Below are 21,711 nucleotides of genomic sequence, written 5' to 3' on the forward strand. Positions count from 1 at the left end.
TGTAACGTCCTTAAGATTCAGTGTTTGCAGTGTATTTAGTCCAAGAATCTCAACCGTTGGCTGTTTTTAAATATGATTAAGAATCACGTGAGGAAAAACTTACCTGAAGACCAAAAGTTTGTCTCTTTTCCTGACGCTCTCATCAATTATATGGAAGAGCAGCAACATTTTGGCAGAGTTCTCCAGAACTCCCATCCTGTAGTTTGACATGATGTCCTTTGCCTAAGACAGACATTCATCTTTAACCAGTAAAAGAGGCTAGATCATGATTTTTTTTTTTTTTTTTTACACAAAGCATCCTCAACCAATCAGGTTATACAGGACTCTGCTCTTAACGTACCCATTCATATGTAATGACCTGGTTGGTTCTGTCCTGGGAGGCGTTGAGTGGTGGAAGGCTACTGTTGACTTTGCTGTTACTGGAGTCTGTTACTTTGGCCTTTAGGCCCGTGCTGGGCGCAGGGCAGCGGGCGTTACCGGCTGAAGTGATGTCATCAAGGTCCAGGTCTTGCTCATTGGCCTGGTTTTCCTTCTGTAAGGCCTCATAGAGGACGTCTGGGTGATTCCAGATCTGTGCAGATCAAGAACGATGTAAACAGATGCAAACAGGCAGAGGAAATCCCTGCAGCTTCTGGCAGACATCAGGGTTCACCTTGCAGCACACGCAGAAGGCTTTGAGTGGGTTGAGACCAAGCCAGCCGCTATTCCCAGCTTCTCGAAAACGTTTCATGAACTCGGTATACAGCGCCCTCTGGACAGAGGACAGCCGTACCAAAATGACATGCTCATCTTTTGCTGGCAGCTGGTCTCTTAGCACATCATGGCCTCGTCTGTGAACCGGCAAAAAAAAAAAAAAGAGTGATGGAAAACTAAACACCTGTCAATAGGGTCCACCTTTGAATAATGACGTGACAGGAAGTTTACCTCTGAACAAAGCCCTCTAACAGGCTGTGCAGCACGTGACTGCGGTAGCGCATCAGGCGTACGTCTTGAGGTGTGCTGTCCACACACTGACCGTTGAGAATGGGCCGCTCAAACATGTTGCTGAACTCCTGCCGCGTTCCTAAGAAGTCGGGCCGGACAAAGTCCACCATGCACCAGTACTCGATGAGGTTGTTCTGCAGCGGATAGCCCGTCAACACAACCCTGCGCCGGGAGCGGATGTTCTTCAGGGCCTGCGATGTGCTGGCGTGGTAGTTTTTGATGCGGTGGCCCTCATCACAGATCACCACATCAGGACCGGGCCGGGCTATGGCCTTTTCAATCCCTAGCAAGGGAAGGCACAGGGGATCAAACAACAAGGCAACACTGCTCTTTACATGACATGTCTGAACAAATGGACATATTTGGATCATTTGCTTTCTCTGGGGTAACACAGTGATGTCACCTCCACGGTGACGCGTGTCAATATTTTTTCATCAACTCTCGCTTGACCATAAAAAGAAGAAATTTTTTTTTTACATCACTAGTGAGAAAGATTTTGTATCCGTGTTGAGCGTAGGTTAGTACTGTAGAGGTAGAATGTGAGCACTGATAGTGAAAGTTTGAGATTCACATCGCCCCCGGCAACGCATTCAGGCGACCACTTCCTTTGAAATGTCTATGTAATCATGTGGGAATGCGCATTTTGGGCTTCCGCATTCAAAACTCTAGAATTCAAGAGCCGCCATGTAGTTTTTATGAGCGTTCTGAACGCACGTTGCTAGTTAAACCAGGTCGAACTTTCACCAATCAGGGACTTGGATTTGTTTAGTGACGTGTGGATGGCGTTCCTTTTAATGTGCGGAAGTGTCAAATGTTTGAAAACTGATCGGGAATCAGATATTAATCATTGTGGTTTGTGCCCAGCCAGAATTCTATGATGCCAAGTCTTTCAAAAATTCAGTTCAGTTTTATTTCTAGAGGCCAAAATCACAACAACAGTCGTCTCAATGGGCTTCGTACCGGTAATTCTAAAGTAAACATCAAATTATAAGGATCATGACTACATAGAATTCAATAGGAAAATACTAAACTAAAAACTAACTAAGCAGACTAAACTAAACTGGGCATCTCTGCTCTTAGACCCTCCTTTGTGGTAAGTAAAAACTAAAAAAAAACAACAAAAAAACCCACAAGGATTCCAGAAAAAAATAAAAATAAAAACCTCAGAGGTCTCCACATTAAGGAGAGATCCTCCCCCAGCACGGACAGGCGATGTACCAGAACTCTTAGAGAGGAATTAGCTAATCTAACTCTACAACTACAACTTTACAATATTGGAATTGAGCAGTGAAAGAAAAAGCCTGCAGCAAAGATTCACCAGATTTGCACCGCTTGGACATTTCACACCAAGCAAGCCTCTTTAGACTGAAGGTGGTGGATGCGCGCTGGTAAAAGGTCAAAAAAACAAGAAGACGCCTCTTCTGGTTTGTCCAGTGTGAACACCGTGGGCTAACGGAGCGTTTAAAAACCTGCGTTTAGCGTGTGACGCGTTTTCACATGTGTGAACGCAGCATTAAGGCCTGTTCACACCGGGACGAATTTCGCCGGCGATTTTCGCCGACGTTTAACGCCTCGTGACTAAACAAAGGGCACCAATGTGAGTGTGCACACCGACGCGAAAAAACGCTGCGTCAAAAAAAAAAACGCCTCGGGTTCGTTTTTTTTTCTCGACGCATTGCGTCGAAATCTATTCGACCAATGAGAATGGCGCTTTTGCACACGTGTCTGGAGCTTCTGAAGTTACAGTTAAACACAACTTGGGGGCGCTCAAACACAAAACTGCCTTGCTGAGCGCACATACCAGCGAAGAAGATAGACGTCAGGCAGCCTCTACACTGCCGCGAAGAAATAATGACGGACATTCTAAAATATCCCCGAACCAAGCACCAGTTGGAGCAACTGGTGCTTGAAATATTCATGTTTTCTTTGTATGATTCTGACAAGCGCGTAAATACTTGCTCTCTTCTTCTGAGTGAAAAGCGACTTTAAGAAGCGTAAAGTTGCGCAGCGCCACCTTGTGTACAGGAGTATTTCTGTTTACATTAAGCGCCATCTAATGTCAGGGAATGAAATTGCATGTTCGCTCGGCTCATCGTCAGCGAAAATCGCCTGGGTGTGAACACAAAAAACGTGGCGAAAAACGCTGGCGAATAACGCCTGGCGAATATTCGCCCCGGTGTGTACGGGCTTTTAGGGTTTGAATCCACACACACTCTTCAAATAAAATAAAAATTAAAAAAAAACAAGGACAGAAGTCAGAATTTCATTGACAAAATTGATTTTTTTTTTAATCCTGAAAAACCTGGGAGTTTTATTTTTGCAGATTTACACGAATTTTATTTCATAGAATCTTTAAAAAAGATTTTTTTACTCTAAAGTCCAAATATTTCCCAAATGCCTACCTTTCATGAGCTCTTGCTGTCGGTCCTCTTCGTCAAGGTCAATGATGACAGGGCCAGCAGGTTTCTTTGATTTCCTCTTCTTACCCATCACAAAACTTTTCTTCATGGAAAGCAGGCGGTACATCTCGTACCCCATCAGCAACACGCCTCCGTCTCTAGACCACTCCTCCACAACCTTCGCCCTGGCAAGTGTCGTTCTGCCGGTCAAACAGTCAGTCAGATCAGCCGTGAATGCCGGACCTTACACATACAGGGAGCCGGTGCGCCACATACTTGTGCTCGTCGTTGAGAATGTGAACTTTAAAAGTGCGAGCTAGGACCACGGAAGGATCTGTGTCAGGAGGAAGAGCCTCAGAGGGCGGAAGCCAGAGGTTGAATTCTGTCAGCCAGTTCTGAAGGGTGTTCACCTACAGATGAGGGAGCAGAAGGTTAGCGTGTTCTGTAGGTGCCATGAATCAACCGTGGTTCTTATTAACGTGAATGAATATTGTTTCAGTTTTGATTATTAAGTTAGACTAAAATCATTCCTCTTTGAAGAGGCTTATTGTCAGACTAGTTAGTATTCAGAGATTATTTAACTTAATGTTAATGTGTTTAAATTAAACTTAACAATATAGTGGTCACTAGACTGCTAGAAGTTGAAGCTGGGGTAACTATGGTGCTCTGGGGTTCTGTCCTCTATTCTCATCTACTTCTACCCTCCCCCTCTTCTCTATTCTTGATCATTCATCATTTAATTCTCCATGCCTCTGTTTGGTGCAGTGCGATTCATGTACTCTCCCTCTTTCGACTGCTTCCAGATTCCAGTTGGCTCATCCGTGCTCCTGTTTCTGACCGTGTACCTCGTCTCTGTCTCGCCTCTACTACTGATCCTACACCTGGCTGTGGACCCTGCCTCCGGCTCGTCTTGCGCCCCCAGCCGTCCCACAACTCCCTCTGGATGAAGATCATCTGCTGGACTATTTAAACATGTGGTTGTAGTGTTAGATTAGCTAATTCTTCTCTAAGAGTTCTGGAAGGTGGCCTGTCCGTCCTGGGGGAGAATCCCTCATTCATGTGGGCACCTCTGAGGTTTCTTCGTTTTTTCCGGATTCTGTTTTTTAGGAGTTTTTCCTTACCGCGAAGGGGGGGCTAAGGGCTTCCACGCCGTGCGTTAATTTCTGATAATGCAAACTTCGAAGGCCAATAACCTGCTTATACAATGGTCACTTACAAAAAAATAACTATTCAACCAGGGGACTATTTGTTCTCGAGTGCAGCAGCAAAGGAAAACGATTTATTTCTGCTGATGGTCACGATGGGTTCAATAAAGCATCAGTTCAGAGAGAAAGTTCACCTCTTATCAAGTCTAGTTTCTGGCAAATACCCAGATTATACAAGATAACTCCTCTCCTATCTATAAAAAAATGTCTTTTCCCGCTTTCATCTTTTCCCGTTTGGACTATTTTAAATATTTAAATCCCTTACATTTATAGGCGCTCTTTTAATGATTGTACTGGTTCTTTAATGTAAACTTATGATATATTTGATTTGATTGATTTTAACCGCTATCTCGGTTGTGTGTGTGTGTTGTGTTTTAGTTTGTCGTACTGTCAAACACCTCAATATTGTTTTTAATCCTGGTCTTCTGTCATATGTTAATTGTACAGCTCCTTTTAATCTTGATTGCGAAAAGTGCTACATAAATAAAGTTTTTATTATTATTATTATTACTGCTTGTATTTTTGTTGATGATGAAGCTAAAGGTTGTTCTAAAGAAGCCTGCGCAGTGATACAGAACATGTGTGCTATGTGACCGGAACTTCTTTTTTAGGCGTGCGGTTTTCACCTTTTAATGCACACCCAGCAGCCAATCAGAATTGAGTATTCACCTGGATTGTGGTATATAGTCTTTTAGAGGTTAAAGAGCAGTGAGGAAACTCTGGCACAGTGTTAGAGTGACATTTCAGCGCTTACGGGGACGATGGCCAGCACGGTGTGGGCTTCAGTGTTCCTCAGCAGGATGTCAATGAAAGAAATGACCTGTAGTGTCTTGCCCAGCCCCATGCTGTGAGCGAGGATGCAGCCAAAGCCGCTGCTGGTTTTGTAGCGCTCTAGAGACTCGATGAGGTTGTCGTAGAGAAACCGGATTCCACCAACCTAAACGTAAAGGTGAAAATATTCACAAAAACTCTTGACTTTCAGAAACAGACCTGTCAAATGAGATCAGAGACGTACCTGGTGAGGCTTTACAGCCCTCGCCAGCTGTGGGGCAAGAAATATGTCTTTCTCTTCTGCAGGGTGGTTTATATTAACTAGCACCCGACCCTGAGCATCCGGCAGGTTGAGCGCATCGTTGATGTGTGCGCCGCTGCTCTCTTCCGAGCCGGGGACGCCATCAGCGTCATCCTCAGCCGATTCGCTGCTTATCTGCAGGGTGTCTTCATCTCCTGAGCTGAGCTCAATTACATCTGCATCATAATTGAACGAGTTACAGTTTCAGAGCTTACTTGCAACCACGGGGACAGAGAAGTCACAGAGATCTCACCGTCTATGATCGCAAGCGGAGGCAACTTTGGCTCCTCTTTTACATCTTCCTCACCACTGCTGTCCAAACAGATGACATCCTGCTGGCCCAGTATGGCAGGGACCAAATGAGACACGTCCCCTAACAATGCTGCCGCATCCACTGCTGGAATGATGAGAAAGGGGTTAGCAACGGTCCTCAACAGAAATGTTGACCATGGTTGACACACATTACCTAGCTGAGCGTCTGGAACAGCTGGAGTCAGGGTAGGAAAATCCTTTCTTTGTTGCTCCAGTCGTTTCCGTCGCTCCATCTCTTCCTGCTGCGCTGCCTTGGTCCCAGCCTCCAGCTGGTCTTCTTGCAACAGCTTTCTGTGATCACAAAGTTCAGTCTATGTTTGGACGATCCCAAAAACGATTCGACATGACATGCCTTAAAAACACAACGGACGAACCAACCTAATGTTTTTCCTCATGTGTGCAGGCTTTGATAGCTTGGGAGCTTTGGAACCTTTTGCAGGCTTGGATAATTTCGAGGCTTTCTGTTTCTTTGCTTTACTGATCGCTGGTTTCCTCTCGTTCTCTGCAGACTGAGAACGGGACGCGGGTCTGGAGGGGGCCCTGGAAGAGGAGCCAGATGCAGGCTGAGAAGAAGGCTCTCCGGAGGTGGTTGAAGGAGATTCATTTTCATCTTGAGCCTCTTCTGTTTGGCTCTGGTTACTTCCGGGTCGATCTTGAAAAAAACAAAAAAACAGCATTTGAACTGAACTGTAAATATATAAATATAGCAGAGATGGGCAAAATACGACCCGGGGGGCCACATATGGCCCGTCAAACTATTTAATCTGGCCCGCCACACTGTAATCAATTATATTGATATGTCTTATTGACTAATTTTGCCTGTAATTCTGGTGTCTCCCCATAGATGACACTTTACAAATAAAGTGACTTTTGTTCAGGTGGAGAAACTCCTCATGCATTGGTGTTGTGTTAGAAGATTGGTTGTTTCTCTAATGTTTAGTTGTGTCTTCCATTTCTCTGATTATTCCACCAGCACATGAATGCAGCATTTTTTCTAAGTTTGCTTCTTTCCATGAAGGACATCAAGCCTTTAGTGCAACTGGCCTTAAGACTGAGATCAAAAGTCACAGTTTTGTGATGAGAACACCAGAATGTTCAGCTTTAAAATATGCATAATCATTTTCAATCAAAGATAAAACACGTTTTTATTCAGATTCTATAATATTTCTTTTTCTTTGGAGGTGGATTGCCAAATCACGCCGCGCATCCGCTCCGGCCCTTCTGTTAAAGTTTAGAATCCTTTGTGGCCCACGAGTCAGAACGTTTGCCCACCCCTGACACATAGTGTGTGTGTGTGTGTGTGTGTGTGTGTGTGTGTGTGTGTGTGTGTGTGTGTGTGTGTGTGTGTGTGTGTGTGTGTGTGTGTGTGTGTGTGTGTGTGTGTGTGTGTGTGTGTGTGTGTGTGTGTGTGTGTGTGTGTGTGCGTGCGTGCGTGCGTGCGTGCGTGCGTGCGTGCGTGCGTGCGTGCGTGCGTGCGTGCGTGCGTGCGTGCGTGCGTGCGTGCGTGCGTGCGTGCGTGCGTGCGTGCGTGCGTGCGTGCGTGCGTGCGTGCGTGCGTGCGTGCGTGCGTGCGTGCGTGCGTGCGTGCGTGCGTGCGTGCGTGCGTGCGTGCGTGCGTGTGTGTGTGTGTGTATATATATATATATATATATATGTGATAAAATGTTGGCCTAATTAATCAAAACTTTGGGGAAAATGAGGGGGGAAAAAACTCACCAACACTCTCATCCTCATCATCGCCATCATTTTCATCTTCACCCATGTCTTCATCCTCCTCTTCCATATTTTCCAAATAATCCTCTTCACTGTCGACGCTGGCCTCCAGGTCGCTATCCGATAATGCCTCTTCAGACATGCTGTCTTACAGAGTTTGAAGACAATTACCTAAACGCCTTCATCGGAAGCACTAAAAGACAAAAGCACACAACCAAATAGAACCCACAGTCATTTTTCTGGGAAGATTGTTAACACAAAGACGTGGCTCTAGCTAAGTCTGGACAATTTATCGCGATATCAATCTGTGCAATATGCATATCGCAGAAGTTGGCGAAAATTGCAATAAATGGTTACCTTAAATGTGCTAAAACAATCTTATGGCAGCTTGAAGTATTTATTGAATCAATTAAATTCTTTATGCATTTGACCAATCGGATGGACTCCTTTGATGTTAGATGTAGACGAGGGTCATATAGAGTATAACTTAAGAAATGTTGACTCTTATTTAAATTAAACTGTTGCAGTGAAATAGAAATGATGTTTTTGGTTGATTTGCTGATTGTTCGTGTATCGCAAGTTATATTGTCATTGCAATATTAATATCACAAGTTTTCCTCACATCGTGCAGCCCTAGCTGTCCCTGTAAACTACTCCGTGTTTACCTCAAAGCCTACTAAAACCTGTTCACACCACAGTTAAAGTGGTTAAAGATTACGTTAGTTCGATTCAAAGTTAATCAAACTCAGTGATAAACACAGCAGTTTTAGTGAAAAAAAGATACTTAAAATCATCCAGATGTTTATGGATAACAATTTGGTTGTTAGGGGGGAAAAGCCAGTAAATGCTCAGTTAATGTAATGTTGTTAACCGATGTCTGGTAGATTAAAAAGGATAAACTAACAGTTGAAATGCTGCTGATAAGTAAAGAGGAAAGACGTGTTTTTTGCAGCTCAGATGGGATCTTTGTTTAAAAGCTGAGACATCCCAGAGTTCCCTGAGAATCCCACCATCTCACACTGGGGCTTTTCCTGTTTCTGTTAGTCTGCATCTTTTTCCTTTTTTAAAACACCGTTGGTGACATCAGCTCACTAATCATTTTATTAAACCAATTTTATTTTGCGTACACTGTTTTATTTGTAAAACGCGTTTTGCTGAGATGCATTACCCAATCTCTACATGCTTTTGTTTAGGTTATAAAATACATTTCAGACCCCTTCTGGGCTGCAAATGCCACAATTATTGGTTTAAACATGACGCATATGTTGAACAAAGTGAACCGCTGAGTCTCTACTGCATACTTTACACTGTAGGTTTAAAGCGCATTGTGCAAAAATTTACAAAGGTTTTCTTATGCTTTGCTTTTTTCCAATGCACCAGTTTTAGTAGAAGCCAGTTAAAGGGGCTTTTCTTTATCCTTACTTGCTCATTAGCAAAGAAAGAAAAGTGTATGTCTAGATTAAACCATTAAATGATTTATTTGGTAAAGCAGAAATTATATAAAATGAACCAAAAGCTGCACACGCAAAACTTTTTACACAAACCAGAGGAATAAAAATGTCAAACTGTTATTTGCATTTAGAAATCCCTTTTCCCCCCTTTTAATGGTGATATTTGATTATTTTAACTCGTTAAATGCAAACATATCTAACAGATATTCCATTGTTAATCAGTTTATTAATAATAATTGCAATAATTTATTGATGGGTGAGAATATATTCCTTTTTTAGTTGTTTAGATGTTGGCTTCTAGGACTAAATTAATTGGAAATACAATGGCTTTAGAGAAAAATATAGATTAATGTCGCATGTAAGGCATCGTTGTGACTACTGTGCTGCATGAACGACAAGAAAATGGCCTGTGAGGCAGAAGAACGCTGTAATGTTGTTTCTCTCAGAAGAGTAAGTTCGTAGCTAAAAAAAACGTAAAAAAAACAACAATTTTCAATCAATGACCCAAACTAACGTAGCGCCCGAGTACCTGCAGGAATAATGACTGTTTGTAAACTATACTTAAAGCGGAGAGCATTTAGCAGGAAAACATCCAGCTCCCAGATTCCGCTAGGAGAGATAATGACCTGATATATTGTGTAGGTGTACCGCTGCTGCTGCTAGCCAAATTACAGCCGAGGCTAACACACACGGCTAATTAAGGCGCGTCATTAACACTTAAACGCTCAGGTGTTCTCCAGCTTACCTTGTGGACGGCGCGCAGTTCAGTGAGTAGGTTCGGTAGCGCGCGCGCAGAGCCCCTTCTATCAGTCAATACGAGAATGTTTAAATGAACTGATAAACGTTGCTTATTTCCATTTTCCCCTAGTGTGACCACAAATGATGTCCCCGTAGAGGAAAAGCCCAACCCAAAGTTCCTGCCAAACAACTTTAGTTTTTTTTGCAGTGGAACAGACAGTAGTGGTATAATCCACGTATTTTTTTTAAACGTCCCCAAACTATATTTTAAAGAAACTCTATCAAAGTGTTTAAGTTAATTGTCTGAAAACCCTAGAAATAGAGAAAAGAATGCGTATTTGATTCAAGAAAAATTCATTTTTACAAGTTATTTCGAAAAAAACCGTACACGAAAAAATTACAAATTTAGATTTTGAAATAAATTGCATTTAATGAGAACACCATTATTGATTAAGGCAGCATCACACTTCATTACAGCCGAAAGCAAAGGATTGTGTGCATTATCATGTGCGTTGTATGAATCCCCTTTGAAAACATATAGGTCCAAAAATGACGTCATAATAGGATAAACGTATGTTTAGAAAATTGATTAGATTTGTTATTATATTTTTTTGTCGCGAATGAACTACAAAAGATTTGACTCCGGACGGTTTTTTGCGACAATCTTCCGGCGCGTTTTGATGACGCAGGTAACCGGCGACCGACTCGATCTATTGTGTTTATGTTGAATTTTCTGTTGAGGATTTTTAAATACCAAAGAAATAGAAGCGGCATTCAGATAAACATTGCTCTCGCGCTGTCGGTCATGGATTGGAAGACATCTTAAGTAACAGTGTGTTGTGCAGAAAAACAACATGAATAAAGGTTGGCTGGAGCTAGAGAGCGATCCAGGTGAGAAATGTTTCACAGAACGACAGACGACTCGGCTAGCAAACGTTAGCTTTCACCTCGTAGCGGTTTTAACGAATATTAGCGTCATTATTATTACTACTTTAGGTTCATTTGTAGTAAAGTTTCTATTGTTTAGTCGTCTATATAAACGTTGTCACGGTCTGTCGTTTTATATTTGGATTGTTTTCTGTATTCTTTTGTATTCAGGACTCTTCACTCTGCTGGTAGAAGATTTTGGTAAGATCATGCTAGTTTTCTCTCTCGGAAGCTGTGTTATATGAATCTGTGGTTATATGATTGTCTTCACACTGGGGCTATCAGAGGGTAAATAATGGTTTTAATCTGTTTCCCAATTTATTGAAGGGGTCAAAGGTGTGCAAGTTGAAGAAATCTATGATCTCCAGAGCAAGTGTCAAAGGTATTTTATGAATTGTCTCCGTAGTTTAATTGGTATTTGTAACTCAAGCCTTATGTAACAATCTGCAAAATTAATCTTTGAAAACCTTCTCCGACTGTCACGATTGAGGACATACAGTAGTGGAAAAAGTTGTTGGTAGCCCTCAGTTAAAGAGAGAAAGTCCACAATGCTCACTGAAATGACTTCAAACGTTCAAAAGTAACAATAAATTAAAATTTATTGAGAATAAAAAAATCAAAATCTTCCATTACTTTTGAGTTGTTAACAGAATTATTTAAAAAAACAAACTAATGACATAGGGCTGGACAAAAATGATGGTACCTCCATAAAAGACTGAGAACTAATTGCCCAGAGGGTCATGATGAACTCAGGTTTGTCCTTTAATTGACATCACAGCTGTTTTCAAACCCATAATACGTCAGTCTGCCTATTTAAAGGGAGACAAATAGTCACATTGCTGTTTGGTGAAAAGGTGTGAACCACACTGAACATGGACCACAGAAAGCCATGGAGAGAATTGTCCCAGGACATTAGAAACAAAATTATAGACAAACATGGTAAAAGTAAAGGCTATAAAACCATCTCTAAGCAGCTTGAAGTTCCTGTGACGACAGTGGCACATATTATTCAGAAGTTTAAGACCCACGGAACAGTAGCCAACCTCCCTGGACGTGGAAGAAGAAAATCGATGACAAATGGAGGAGACGGATAGTTGGAACTGTATCCAAAGAGCCCAGAACAACCTCCAGAGACATTAAAGGTGAACTCCTAGATCAAGGTACATCAGTGTCAGATCGCACCATTCATGGTTGTTTGAGCCAGAGTGGACTTCATGGGAGACGACCAAGGAGGACACCACTGTTGAAAGGAAATCATAAAAAAGCCAGACTGGAATTTACTAAAATGCATGTTGACGAGCCACAAAGCTTCTGGGAAAATGTCCTTTGGACAGAGGAGACAAAACTGGAGCTTTTTGGTAAGGCACATCAGCTCTATGTTGGTAGACTCAAAAATGAAGCATCCAACCAAAAGAACACTGTCCCTACTGTGAAACATGGAGGAGGCTCAGTTCTGTTTTGGGGCTGCTTTGCTGCATCTGGCACAGGGTGTCTAGAAGTTGTGCAAGGTCAAATGAAATCTCCAGATTATCAAGGCATTCTGGGTAGAAATGTGCTGCCTAGTGTCAGAAAGCTTGGTCTCAGTCGCAGGTCATGGGTCTTCCAACAGGACAACCATCCAAAACACACAGCCAAAAACCCCAAGAATGGCTGAGAGAAAAGCGTTGGACTATTCTGAAGTGGCCTTCTATGAGCCCAGATCTGAATCCCATTGAACATCAGTGGAAGGAGCTGAAACATGCCATTTGGAGAAGACACCCGTCAAACCTGAGACAACTGGAGCATTTTGCTCATGAGGAGTGGACCAAAATACCTGTGGACAGGTGCAGAAGGCTCATTGACAAATACAGAAACCGTTTAATTGCAGTGATTGCCTCAAAAGGTTGTGCAACAAAATATTAAGATATGGGTACCATCATTTTTGTCCAGCCCTATTTCAATCAAAAACACAAAAGTAATGGCTGATTATTTTATTTTCAATACATTTTAATTTATTGTTACCTTTTAAGGTTTCATGTCATTTCCGTGAACATTGTGGACTTTGTTTCTTTAACTGAGGGCTACCAACTATTTTGTCCACCACTGTAAATTAAGAAAATGAAGCATAAAAGGACATTTCTGAGTATTTCTTTATTCAAGTCATTGTGAATCAGGATCAGATGAAAAAAATGCTTTTATTTGTCATGTTGAAGCTACAGCTCCGCTCCATTCTGATACAACAGCCTGCAGACAAATAGATCCTTTTCCTCGTCTGAGCTGGTATCTGGCTCAAAACTGTACGTCTGCATAGCTCCAATATTGCTCGCCATTTTTGTTGCACTGCTACTTTTATGTTGGGCAGTGTGAGGGGCTGGAAGCTAGTGGGAGAGCATGTTAACGGATGCAATTTTTAAAATTTTATTTTTTATCATAAAGACCACTGAGAATGGGATGTTTGATTTTTAATAAACTGTCTATATGTGGTACACGTATATTTTTCCGATATAGTCTGAAGAACTATTCAGTTAGTATACTTTCAACTCTGTATGTAGTACATGGTCTATTGCATACTTGCTATACTTTTTTTTACTTATGTATACCTATTAAAATGATTTTCAAGTTACCACTTTTGCTCAGGAGAGCTGCACATTAATATTAACAACACTGGAAATTCAAGTATATATAATAGAATAATGAGCTTTGTTCAACTTTTCAGTCCCGTCTATGGCTTCATCTTCCTCTTCAAGTGGATTGAAGAGCGCCGATCCAGGAGGAAAGTCAACACTTTGGTGGACGAGACTTCGGTCATCGATGAGGAAATTGTAAATGACATGTTTTTTGCTCATCAGGTAAGAGGATATGTTTGTTTTAAAAATACAACGTTGGATTTGATGTTTAGTTTATTATTAGACATTTCACTTTATTTTTTCTCTTGGAACTCTACATTTTATTTAATGTTATTTGAAATGGTTTATTACAAGCAATCAAGGCAAGAATAATGCACAAAACAATACAAACAGCATTTATACCTTCATACAAATACGTATCAAACACTAAATTCTCACTACACAAGTTAAGCCTTAAATGCACCACTGTGCAGCCTTATTCATATAAAGTGTGTGTTTTTGGTTTTTTGTGTCTAGCTAATCCCAAACTCGTGTGCCACCCACGCACTGCTGAGTGTCCTTCTCAACTGCAGTGGAGTGGAGCTGGGCTCCACACTCAGTCGCATTAAGGCTTTCACTAAAGGCTTCAGTCCGGAAGTAAGTGCTTCTTTTTTTTGGTGGGAACACATTCTAGCAGTCACTGTTGGATGATTGTTTTGTTTGTTGAGTCAGCTGAGGAATGTGACAAACAAAGTTAGTTTCAAGCTTTGATTAATAACATCTCTGTCTGAGTTGATACATTTCTCTTGGGGTTGGAACAGTTTAGAACATTTTTCTTTGTTGCTTTGGTTCTTGATTTCCGTTCTTTTTCTTTTGTGTTTCTCCTGAAGTTTAACTGCAGCATTTTAATGGACTTAATGCTTCCACACTGATACTTTTACCATTTAGCCCTTCTTTTTATCTCTGCTGTTGTAGATTTATCTAAAACATTATTAAAACTAATGGGTTTCTGGAAAACTAGTCCTCAAAAGAATAGCTATTGAAAAACTAAAAATGTTTAAACCTATAATGAACATCTAAGAGTTTAACATATTGACTATACATTGTTGGTGTTATGTTTTGAAGATTTACTTCGATTTACAGCTGTTGATTTTTCTTCTCCGCTAATCTTTATTTATATGTTGTTTTTTTTCCTCTTCTGTAGAGTAAAGGTTATGCAATAGGAAATGCCCCAGAGCTCGCCAGAGCCCACAACAGCCACGCCAGGTAGGCTGCAGCCTTAAATCCCCTTCTAGAAAGAGAAAAGCAACAAGTCTCTAGAGAAACTTAAAAAAAAGTGCAGTTCTACTTTCAGGAGAACGCTTATGTTGTTGAATGTCAGGCACTTAAAAAAACAAAAAACGTTTCTTTAATTTGTTTGTGTTTCCATGGAGACCGGAGCCGAGGCACTTGCCGGAGAAGCAGAATGGCATCAGTGCGGTTCGTACAATGGAAGCGTTCCATTTTGTCAGCTACGTGCCTATCAAAGACCGCCTCTTTGAGCTGGATGGACTGAAGGCTTACCCCATTGACCACGGTAAGACTTCATACAGTTACAGGTGACAGAAATCCCCAGATTTTACCTTTGCTTCTCAAACTGAATTTGACGACAGGAGTTTTGGGGATTTTTTTTTTTTTTGCTTCTTTTGGGGTTCTGCGTCCTTTGTGTTGGCACTTTTTAAAAATATATCTTTAAATGGTTTCATGTAGGACCCTGGGGTGAAGAGGAGGAGTGGACTGATAAAGCTCGACGGGTAATTATGGAGAGGATTGGACTGGCCACAGCTGGGTGAGTTATGCAGCAGATAGCCGTTTTAGTGATGCTATAGCTCCTACATTAACCCTCAAAGCTTAATTCTCATTCTGCTGCTGTGCTCGTCCTCAGTGAGCCGTACCATGACATCCGCTTCAACCTGATGGCAGTGGTGCCTGACCGGAGAATGAAGTACGAGTCTAAATTAGAAGTTCTAAAGAAAAACCGACAAACTATTCTGGAAGGTCTGCAGAAGGTCAGCAACTCAACCACTTTTTTTTTTTTTACACATCCTTGAAATGTGTCAGCATGTGGTGAGTTTGTTAGTTTTGTGTCCGAGTAGTTGGAGTGTCTGGTGAAATACCTCACAGAACCGCCTGTAATGTCTGCTGAGGAATGTCGTCACACTTTCAGATGATCCGGCTCACTCAGGCCGAGCATCTCCAGGAGAAGAAGCAGCCAGACGCCTCTGCTGCCGAGGACAACATCAAGAAAGAAGCAGAGGCCAGCTCAGGCGCTTCCTCAGGTAACATGTTTTTTTATTTTAACAACCAGATATTGTTTTAATTCAGCGGTTCTCTGGTAATTCAGCTCCACAAAATCACATTTGGAAACTCCCCCTGACTTGTACGCTGGAGGGGTTTTCCTGAGCAATAAGCATGTAAAAACAATCCCAACTCTAAACTTTTTACTTTAGTGGATGAGTGCAAAGAGGCCTCTAACTCTTCAGCGGGCTCTAAAACTGTGGGTAAACCAGCGGCTCCCTCTGGAGGAGGCTCCCAGCAGGTGAGCGGCTCCAACCCCCTCGTTCAACGGCTGCCAGCATTCCTGGACAATCACAACTACGCCAAGTCTCCAATGCAGGTAGGAGCATCGGTGGAGTTTACCCTGCATTAGGGGGGATTCTTGGTTTCCTCCAACGGAATAGTTTCACTTCTTTCCTCACAATTATAATGAGAATGTTTTACATCACGCATCTCCTTGGCCTTTCCTGCTTAACCAGCCCAAAATCCAAAATGTGGAGTCATTGCAGAAGTCATTTCTACCTGACAGGAGGAAGAGGATCTTGCAGCTGGTGTCGGTCGCCCCCGGATCCCAGCTCCTCCTCAGCCTCCGTACTCTGATGATGAAGATGACGATGAAGATGATGAAGAGGACGTGACAGGTTCCACTAGCACTGCGAGCAGGTATGTTGTGTTGTTCTGGATAAAAGCTCCGTAAGTTTGTTTATTTCTGTTTCATTTCTTTCTCTTCTGTTTTTTTAAAGATTCAGGCGGAAGGCCAGTCTGCGGTCCAGAGCAGGTCGGGTCGGTTCCGGAATGGAGAGCCAGATCGCCCTCAATGTTTTGGCCGAGAAACTGAAGAAGGAGGCTCAGAGAAAAGATGCTCTGAATACCCCCCTGTCTGTGCGCACCGAAGGCCGCACGGGGGGCATCTGCATCACATCTGCTTCACAGCCTTCCCCAACGCCCAGCAACGAAAGCACAGACACCGCGTCTGAGATTGGCAGCGCCTTCAACTCGCCGCTGCGCTCCCCGGCACGCTCCCAGGCCGCCACACGCCCATCCAGTCCAGTAGCATCCCATTTGTCGCGTGTGCTGTTTGGAGAGGACGAGATGCTGAGGCTGGACTCCAGACACAATCGCGCTGTGAGAGAACTGGGCCCCTCTGTCAGCGTAGCCCTGCTGCACCTGCAGGAGGACGGAGTCATCTGTGCTCTCTCTTCACCAGGTGAGAACACCAGACCGTCATCACTGAAAAAACAACCCTGCAAGCCAGAACATTTATAGTTGACTTCAGTTATTATTAAAGGCAAACCAACATTTTTTTGTACCCGCATTTGTTATTTGCTCAGGAGATTTGGCTGCTGAGAATACAAAGCAGCCTTGCACTTCTGAGAAAGGAAAAGTTGCTGAAAAAGAGGCTACAAAGGAGGGAGGGGATGGGTCTTCTGCAGAGGTGAAGAAAGAGGATGAGGGGAAATGTGGAGCAGACGTGAAGCCCGGAAAAGAAAGGCTCAACGCCGCGGATTCCAGCTCAGAGAGCAAACCTCCCGGGGATCGGTACTCACCCAAAGTACGTCTAAAAATGTCATAAAAAGAGACATCACTTCTTGCTGTGTTTGATTATACACATTCCTGAAATTTTGGGGGATTGGTGATGCTAATTAGAGTGCTTCTGCCAAAGCTTTGCGCCAGAGTGTCTCTTCAGATGGAGCTGATCTTGTCTTTTCCAGGAGCTTCTTGCGTTGCTCAAGTGTGTGGAAGCCGACATCGCCAACTATGAGGTGTATCTAAAGGAGGAAGTGGAAAAGAGAAAGAAATATAAAGTAGGTTTGTTTTTAGTCCTTAAAAACACCTGCTGGTCTGGTTTGTTTTATGCTTAAAACATGTCGTTTCTGTTTGGTAAGATTGACGATCAGAGGAGGACCCACAATTACGACGAGTTTATCTGCACATTTATATCGATGCTGGCCCAAGAAGGTAAAGCTCGCTTTTCTCTGGCGTGTTCCTTCAGCTGATGCTTTTCTTAGACCTCCGTCAACACAAGGTGTCTCTACCTGCCTTGGTCACATGCACCCGTATGGGGGTTGCCTGTAGGGGTGCTACGGGTTTTTGGGTTGTCCCGGCCTGTGGAGTCCCTCTTAACCCTTGTGCTATCCTATGACCCCAGCCTTCCATTGACGTGTTCTCTCTACCATGACAAAGGTGGAAAGATTTCATGTAATCCATGGACACCAGTGAAGATCACAAATCATTGAAGAAAAAAGGTTCAGAGCACTGTCTAGTGGGTCTACATGACCCAACTCCCAAAGTTAAAGAGCCTAGGATAGCACAAGGGTTACGAGGAGCACAGAAGTGTCCTGCTGTTTTCTTGTGGCTCATACTTGAGGAATGTCCTGAAAATGGAGCCCACCATTGCTGTACATGTGGTAAGTTGTGTTGTGAAGTAATCGTAAGGATAATGGAAGTTACACACTTATGATGTACGAGTGCTGCTGTCATACGGTGCCCGTATGCTACACTGTTGGTAAGCTGCGAGCTGCTGCACGCACTGGGTGTGCAGGTAGTATGAAAGTGCCGTTGGACGCCCACTCAAACTACACACTGATTGTCTAATTTCCTCATATCTAACATTCAGGCTGTACACCGTCGTGACTAAGGCATAAGCTTTAGCAACAAATACCCTTCCAGTTGGATACGGGCCGTCTGCAGGCAAAATACGGGCAAATTGGTGTGGGGTGTGCAGGCGTTCTGCACCAAAAGTCAAGGTCGTGGACCAATCGCTGAGCCCGTAGAGCCAAAATGGTCATACAAGTTTTTCTCCGGGCATTACTGCGGGTGACGGGTTGTAGTAAACACTTGTACACAAAAGGGTGAAGTTGGCGACACGCAGGCGTGTCACATGAATTTGTCCCCTTTTAACTCCAAATCCTGACTGTGAGAAATGAGGAAATTAGAAGCTCGGTGTATTTTGTGTTGACGCATGCCGTGCTTACAGCATTTGTGCGATGTCTTTAAGGAGCCAGTACACGGACTTTACTATTGAATAGTGTAGCGTAAGGCCCACCATACGACAGCAGCTCCTGTACCTCAGAAGTGCCGCAACTTACATTAGCCCTAACCAGAATCTTACGTATTACAAGCACAGCAATGGTACGTTCCATTTTCATGGCGCCTCTTGAGGCGGCCACACTGTAAATGAGAACTGGACACAGCAAACTCCTCCCCCCTTTGCGTTCCACAGGAAGTACCGGCCGGTCCCAAAAAGCTGAAATCCCATAGAGAAATAAACCGTTCTCAGTCACTCACTCATTATTATATCTGTCAGAATAACCATTCACGCTTTATTACCTTTTGTTAACATGTTCTTGATAATCTTAAATGTTTTCATGATATTTTTGCTGTAGTGCAAGTTATTCAGGTTATAAACTGACCCATCAGATGCCTTAACAACAGCCTCGGTCAAAGCATTTGATTGACAGATTCTCCCGATCTGTGTGGCCTTCTAACATGCTCAGTCCTGATTGGATAGAGTGGTTGCCGTAGAAAATCCCCGCCTGCTGAGGACGTCTGGTCCTGACATGGCCACGGACATATTGTGGAAAAATGGCAACTAAATTGACCTCATTTGTTTGGAACTGGACGCAAGGCATTTTCTATGTGTGATGTCACACGTGATTCGTCCAGTTATATTATACAGTCAATGGGTGGCCATATGAGGCACCTCTGCCCCCCTCCCCGGGCCCAGAAAACCCAAAAACCTGCAGCACCTGTACGGGTGCACATGACCAAGGTTTGGAAGGTGTTGTAGTTTGCTAAAAAAAAAAATACTTGTAAAAGTTTTCTGTATATTTAATTCAGAAAAAATATTTTTTTGTAAAACGTCACGCATGTTTTACCTCTTAAGAAGTGCTTATTGTTATTTTTCATGCTTTTAGTAAAAACCAACTAACAACCGGTTCTGGTTTCTATTTTCCTCCAACTTTACTAACTTCATTCAGGTATGTTAGCCAGCCTGGTGGAGCAAAACATCTCTGTGCGCCGGCGTCAGGGAGTGAGTATCGGCCGCCTGCACAAACAGAGGAAGCCCGATCGAAGGAAACGCTCCCGGCCTTACAAAGCCAAACGTCAGTAAATAATAAGGACATCATCCGTGTTAGTGATGTGTAAACACCACGCAATCAACAGAGGGGAATAAAGAAGCTGCTGGACTCCTGACACTCATTCCTACAGGCAGTATAGTGTTGTATTTTAGCCAGAACCTCTTCTGCTTCACAAAGTGGACCATCCGTTTCTTTCTTGGCTTCATATCATTCTTGCTATTGTGCCATTGTCACTTGCAGACTGTAATGTTGAATCAAGAAGCATGTCTTTAGGGGGGTAACATCAATGTTTTTAATGAACAATCTTCTCTTCGTTATATATATTTTTTAGTACAAATGTCGTTTGTTGGAAAATGTGCTTAAGTCTCTCCAAAGGTAACTTCTCGGTCTTCAGTGCCCATGAGGCGCTGAATGTTTTTGACAAAGACAGATCCTCAATTCAGTCTCACCTTTTCAGTCACTGACTTTCAGTGCTGCTAATTCACTCTGTATTGTTTTCATTATTGCATGAGTAGAAAACCAGCACCCAAGTCAAGAAGCCTCCTCATGTTTTCCTTTTAGGAAAAGCTCTTGTCTCATGTTGGTTTTCCATCCAGACATTTCCAGTGCATTTTATTTCTACTCAAAAAGGATCTCAAGGTAATATTAAGGTGTGTGCAGTTGTGTGTCCTTGTATATATTTATCTGTCATTTGGCTCAAGTGAACATTGTACTGTTGTGCTCTGTGTTTTATGAGTTCATTCAGCAATAAAGTCCATCAAAATGTACATTTTCAAACTTACAGTCTCTTTTGTTATAAAGCTGACGTGGTCTATCTGATTGCTGTTTTCTGTAATAAATCTTATGCTTATTTTAAACAAAAAAGTCCAAAAAATAATTAGTTTAGAAGGTGTAGTGAAAGCACGTTACACTAGGGGGGGAGGGCAGTGGGGCATCTTTATGTCCTGAAAATAAAAGCCTTTATCAAGTTTACATTTATTATGGGAGAAGCTCAGTTCTTTCTTAATTTCCTGCAGTTTAAGCAATTTCTATGTTTGTTGCTTTTTGTTATGTTGCAAATTGAAACCTGTACTTGTTCATCTTCTTACTTTATTCTTTGTCACTGAATTTATAGGATGAATAAATCCGTGGCATAGATATTGATCTCAGTTCTGTTTGTTTTGTTAGCAAACAAGAAACCTGCAGTTTCAAGAAAAAGTATGCGAATCCTTTTGGGATTACTTTGATTTTTGTGTGAATTCATCATAAAACGTCCTGATTTTCATCATCGGATAAATACAGTTTGTTTAAACTACAACACAAAAATGTAAAGTTTTCATGTTTTTATTCAACAAAACATGTAAATATTCAAAGGAATGGAAAAAAATATGTAAACCCTAAAGCAAAAAACTTCTCCAAGAGCTATTGAAGCTAGGAATCGACCAACCTCAAAGCCAATCAATGAGATGAGATTGGATGTGCTGCTTAAAGCTGCCCTGCCTTGTAAAATAAAACACACACCAGTTTTGAGTTTGCTACTTTGAAGAAGCATTGCCTGATGAGAACCGTTCCTCACACCAAAGAGCTCTCCTAGGATTTACAATCAAGAATTGTTGAGTTGCATGAAGCTGGAAAGGGTCAGAAGAGTATCTCTAAAACCTTTGGTGTCCACGGTTAGACACACCAGATCTACAAATGGAGAAGGTTCAGCATTGTTGCTGTTCTCTCTAGATGTGGTCGTCCTGTAAAGATGACAGCGAGGGGAAAATCAGCTAAGGACTTAGAAATGCCTCCTTGGCACAGTCTAATATTTTTGCTGACACGTCTCCATCCATCCATACTGTCAGACTTTCATAAAATATGGGGGTATTTTGTTGCTAGGAAGCCTTATCGGACAAATTTTAAATAAATTAAAAAATATATATATTTTACAACAACAAAAAAACGT

At 42.4% G+C, this 21,711-nt stretch overlaps 2 protein-coding genes across 3 annotated transcripts in view; one reads left to right on the forward strand and one right to left on the reverse strand.

Moving 5' to 3' along the window:
* rad54l2 (RAD54 like 2) overlaps positions 1-10,477 on the reverse strand; it is an 18,937-nt gene extending 8,460 nt beyond the window's left edge. Inside the window, exons 1-13 of one of the 2 annotated variants that reach the window (XM_023954759.1) lie at positions 9,882-10,477; positions 7,689-7,878; positions 6,351-6,624; positions 6,127-6,263; positions 5,914-6,054; positions 5,604-5,836; positions 5,343-5,525; positions 3,660-3,793; positions 3,387-3,583; positions 925-1,267; positions 653-830; positions 341-571; positions 104-222 (exon numbers count right to left, since the gene is read on the reverse strand). In XM_023954759.1, coding sequence (XP_023810527.1) covers positions 104-222; positions 341-571; positions 653-830; positions 925-1,267; positions 3,387-3,583; positions 3,660-3,793; positions 5,343-5,525; positions 5,604-5,836; positions 5,914-6,054; positions 6,127-6,263; positions 6,351-6,624; positions 7,689-7,827 — 2,309 coding nt within the window. In that variant the 5' untranslated portion in view covers positions 7,828-7,878; positions 9,882-10,477. Of the gene's footprint in view, positions 1-103; positions 223-340; positions 572-652; positions 831-924; positions 1,268-3,386; positions 3,584-3,659; positions 3,794-5,342; positions 5,526-5,603; positions 5,837-5,913; positions 6,058-6,126; positions 6,264-6,350; positions 6,625-7,688; positions 7,879-9,881 lie in introns of both variants that reach the window. The other variant, XM_023954758.1, reaches the window with a different exon arrangement.
* A 91-nt stretch (positions 10,478-10,568) lies between these two features.
* Positions 10,569-20,551, forward strand: bap1 (BRCA1 associated protein 1). Its single transcript, XM_011474705.2, has 17 exons — positions 10,569-10,765; positions 10,973-11,002; positions 11,129-11,183; positions 13,497-13,629; positions 13,924-14,043; positions 14,591-14,652; positions 14,820-14,962; positions 15,136-15,214; positions 15,311-15,434; positions 15,593-15,704; positions 15,876-16,042; positions 16,232-16,365; positions 16,446-16,909; positions 17,034-17,254; positions 17,415-17,507; positions 17,589-17,661; positions 19,683-20,551. The coding sequence occupies exons 1-17, from the start codon at positions 10,729-10,731 to the stop codon at positions 19,814-19,816; spliced, it is 2,181 nt and encodes a 726-aa protein (XP_011473007.1). The 5' UTR covers positions 10,569-10,728; the 3' UTR covers positions 19,817-20,551.
* Positions 20,552-21,711: the final 1,160 nt, after the last annotated feature.

Source organism: Oryzias latipes, chromosome 5 (assembly GCF_002234675.1).
Source record: "Oryzias latipes chromosome 5, ASM223467v1".
NCBI classification, from domain to species: Eukaryota; Metazoa; Chordata; class Actinopteri; order Beloniformes; family Adrianichthyidae; genus Oryzias; species Oryzias latipes.

Coding starts and splice junctions, on each gene's coding strand:
- bap1 (XM_011474705.2), top strand. CDS start 10,729: ATGAATAAAGGTTGGCTGGAGCTAGAGAGCGATCCAG. Junction 16,366..16,445: donor TCCACTAGCACTGCGAGCAG/GTATGTTGTGTT, acceptor GTTTTTTTAAAG/ATTCAGGCGGAAGGCCAGTC. Junction 17,662..19,682: donor ATCGATGCTGGCCCAAGAAG/GTAAAGCTCGCT, acceptor AACTTCATTCAG/GTATGTTAGCCAGCCTGGTG.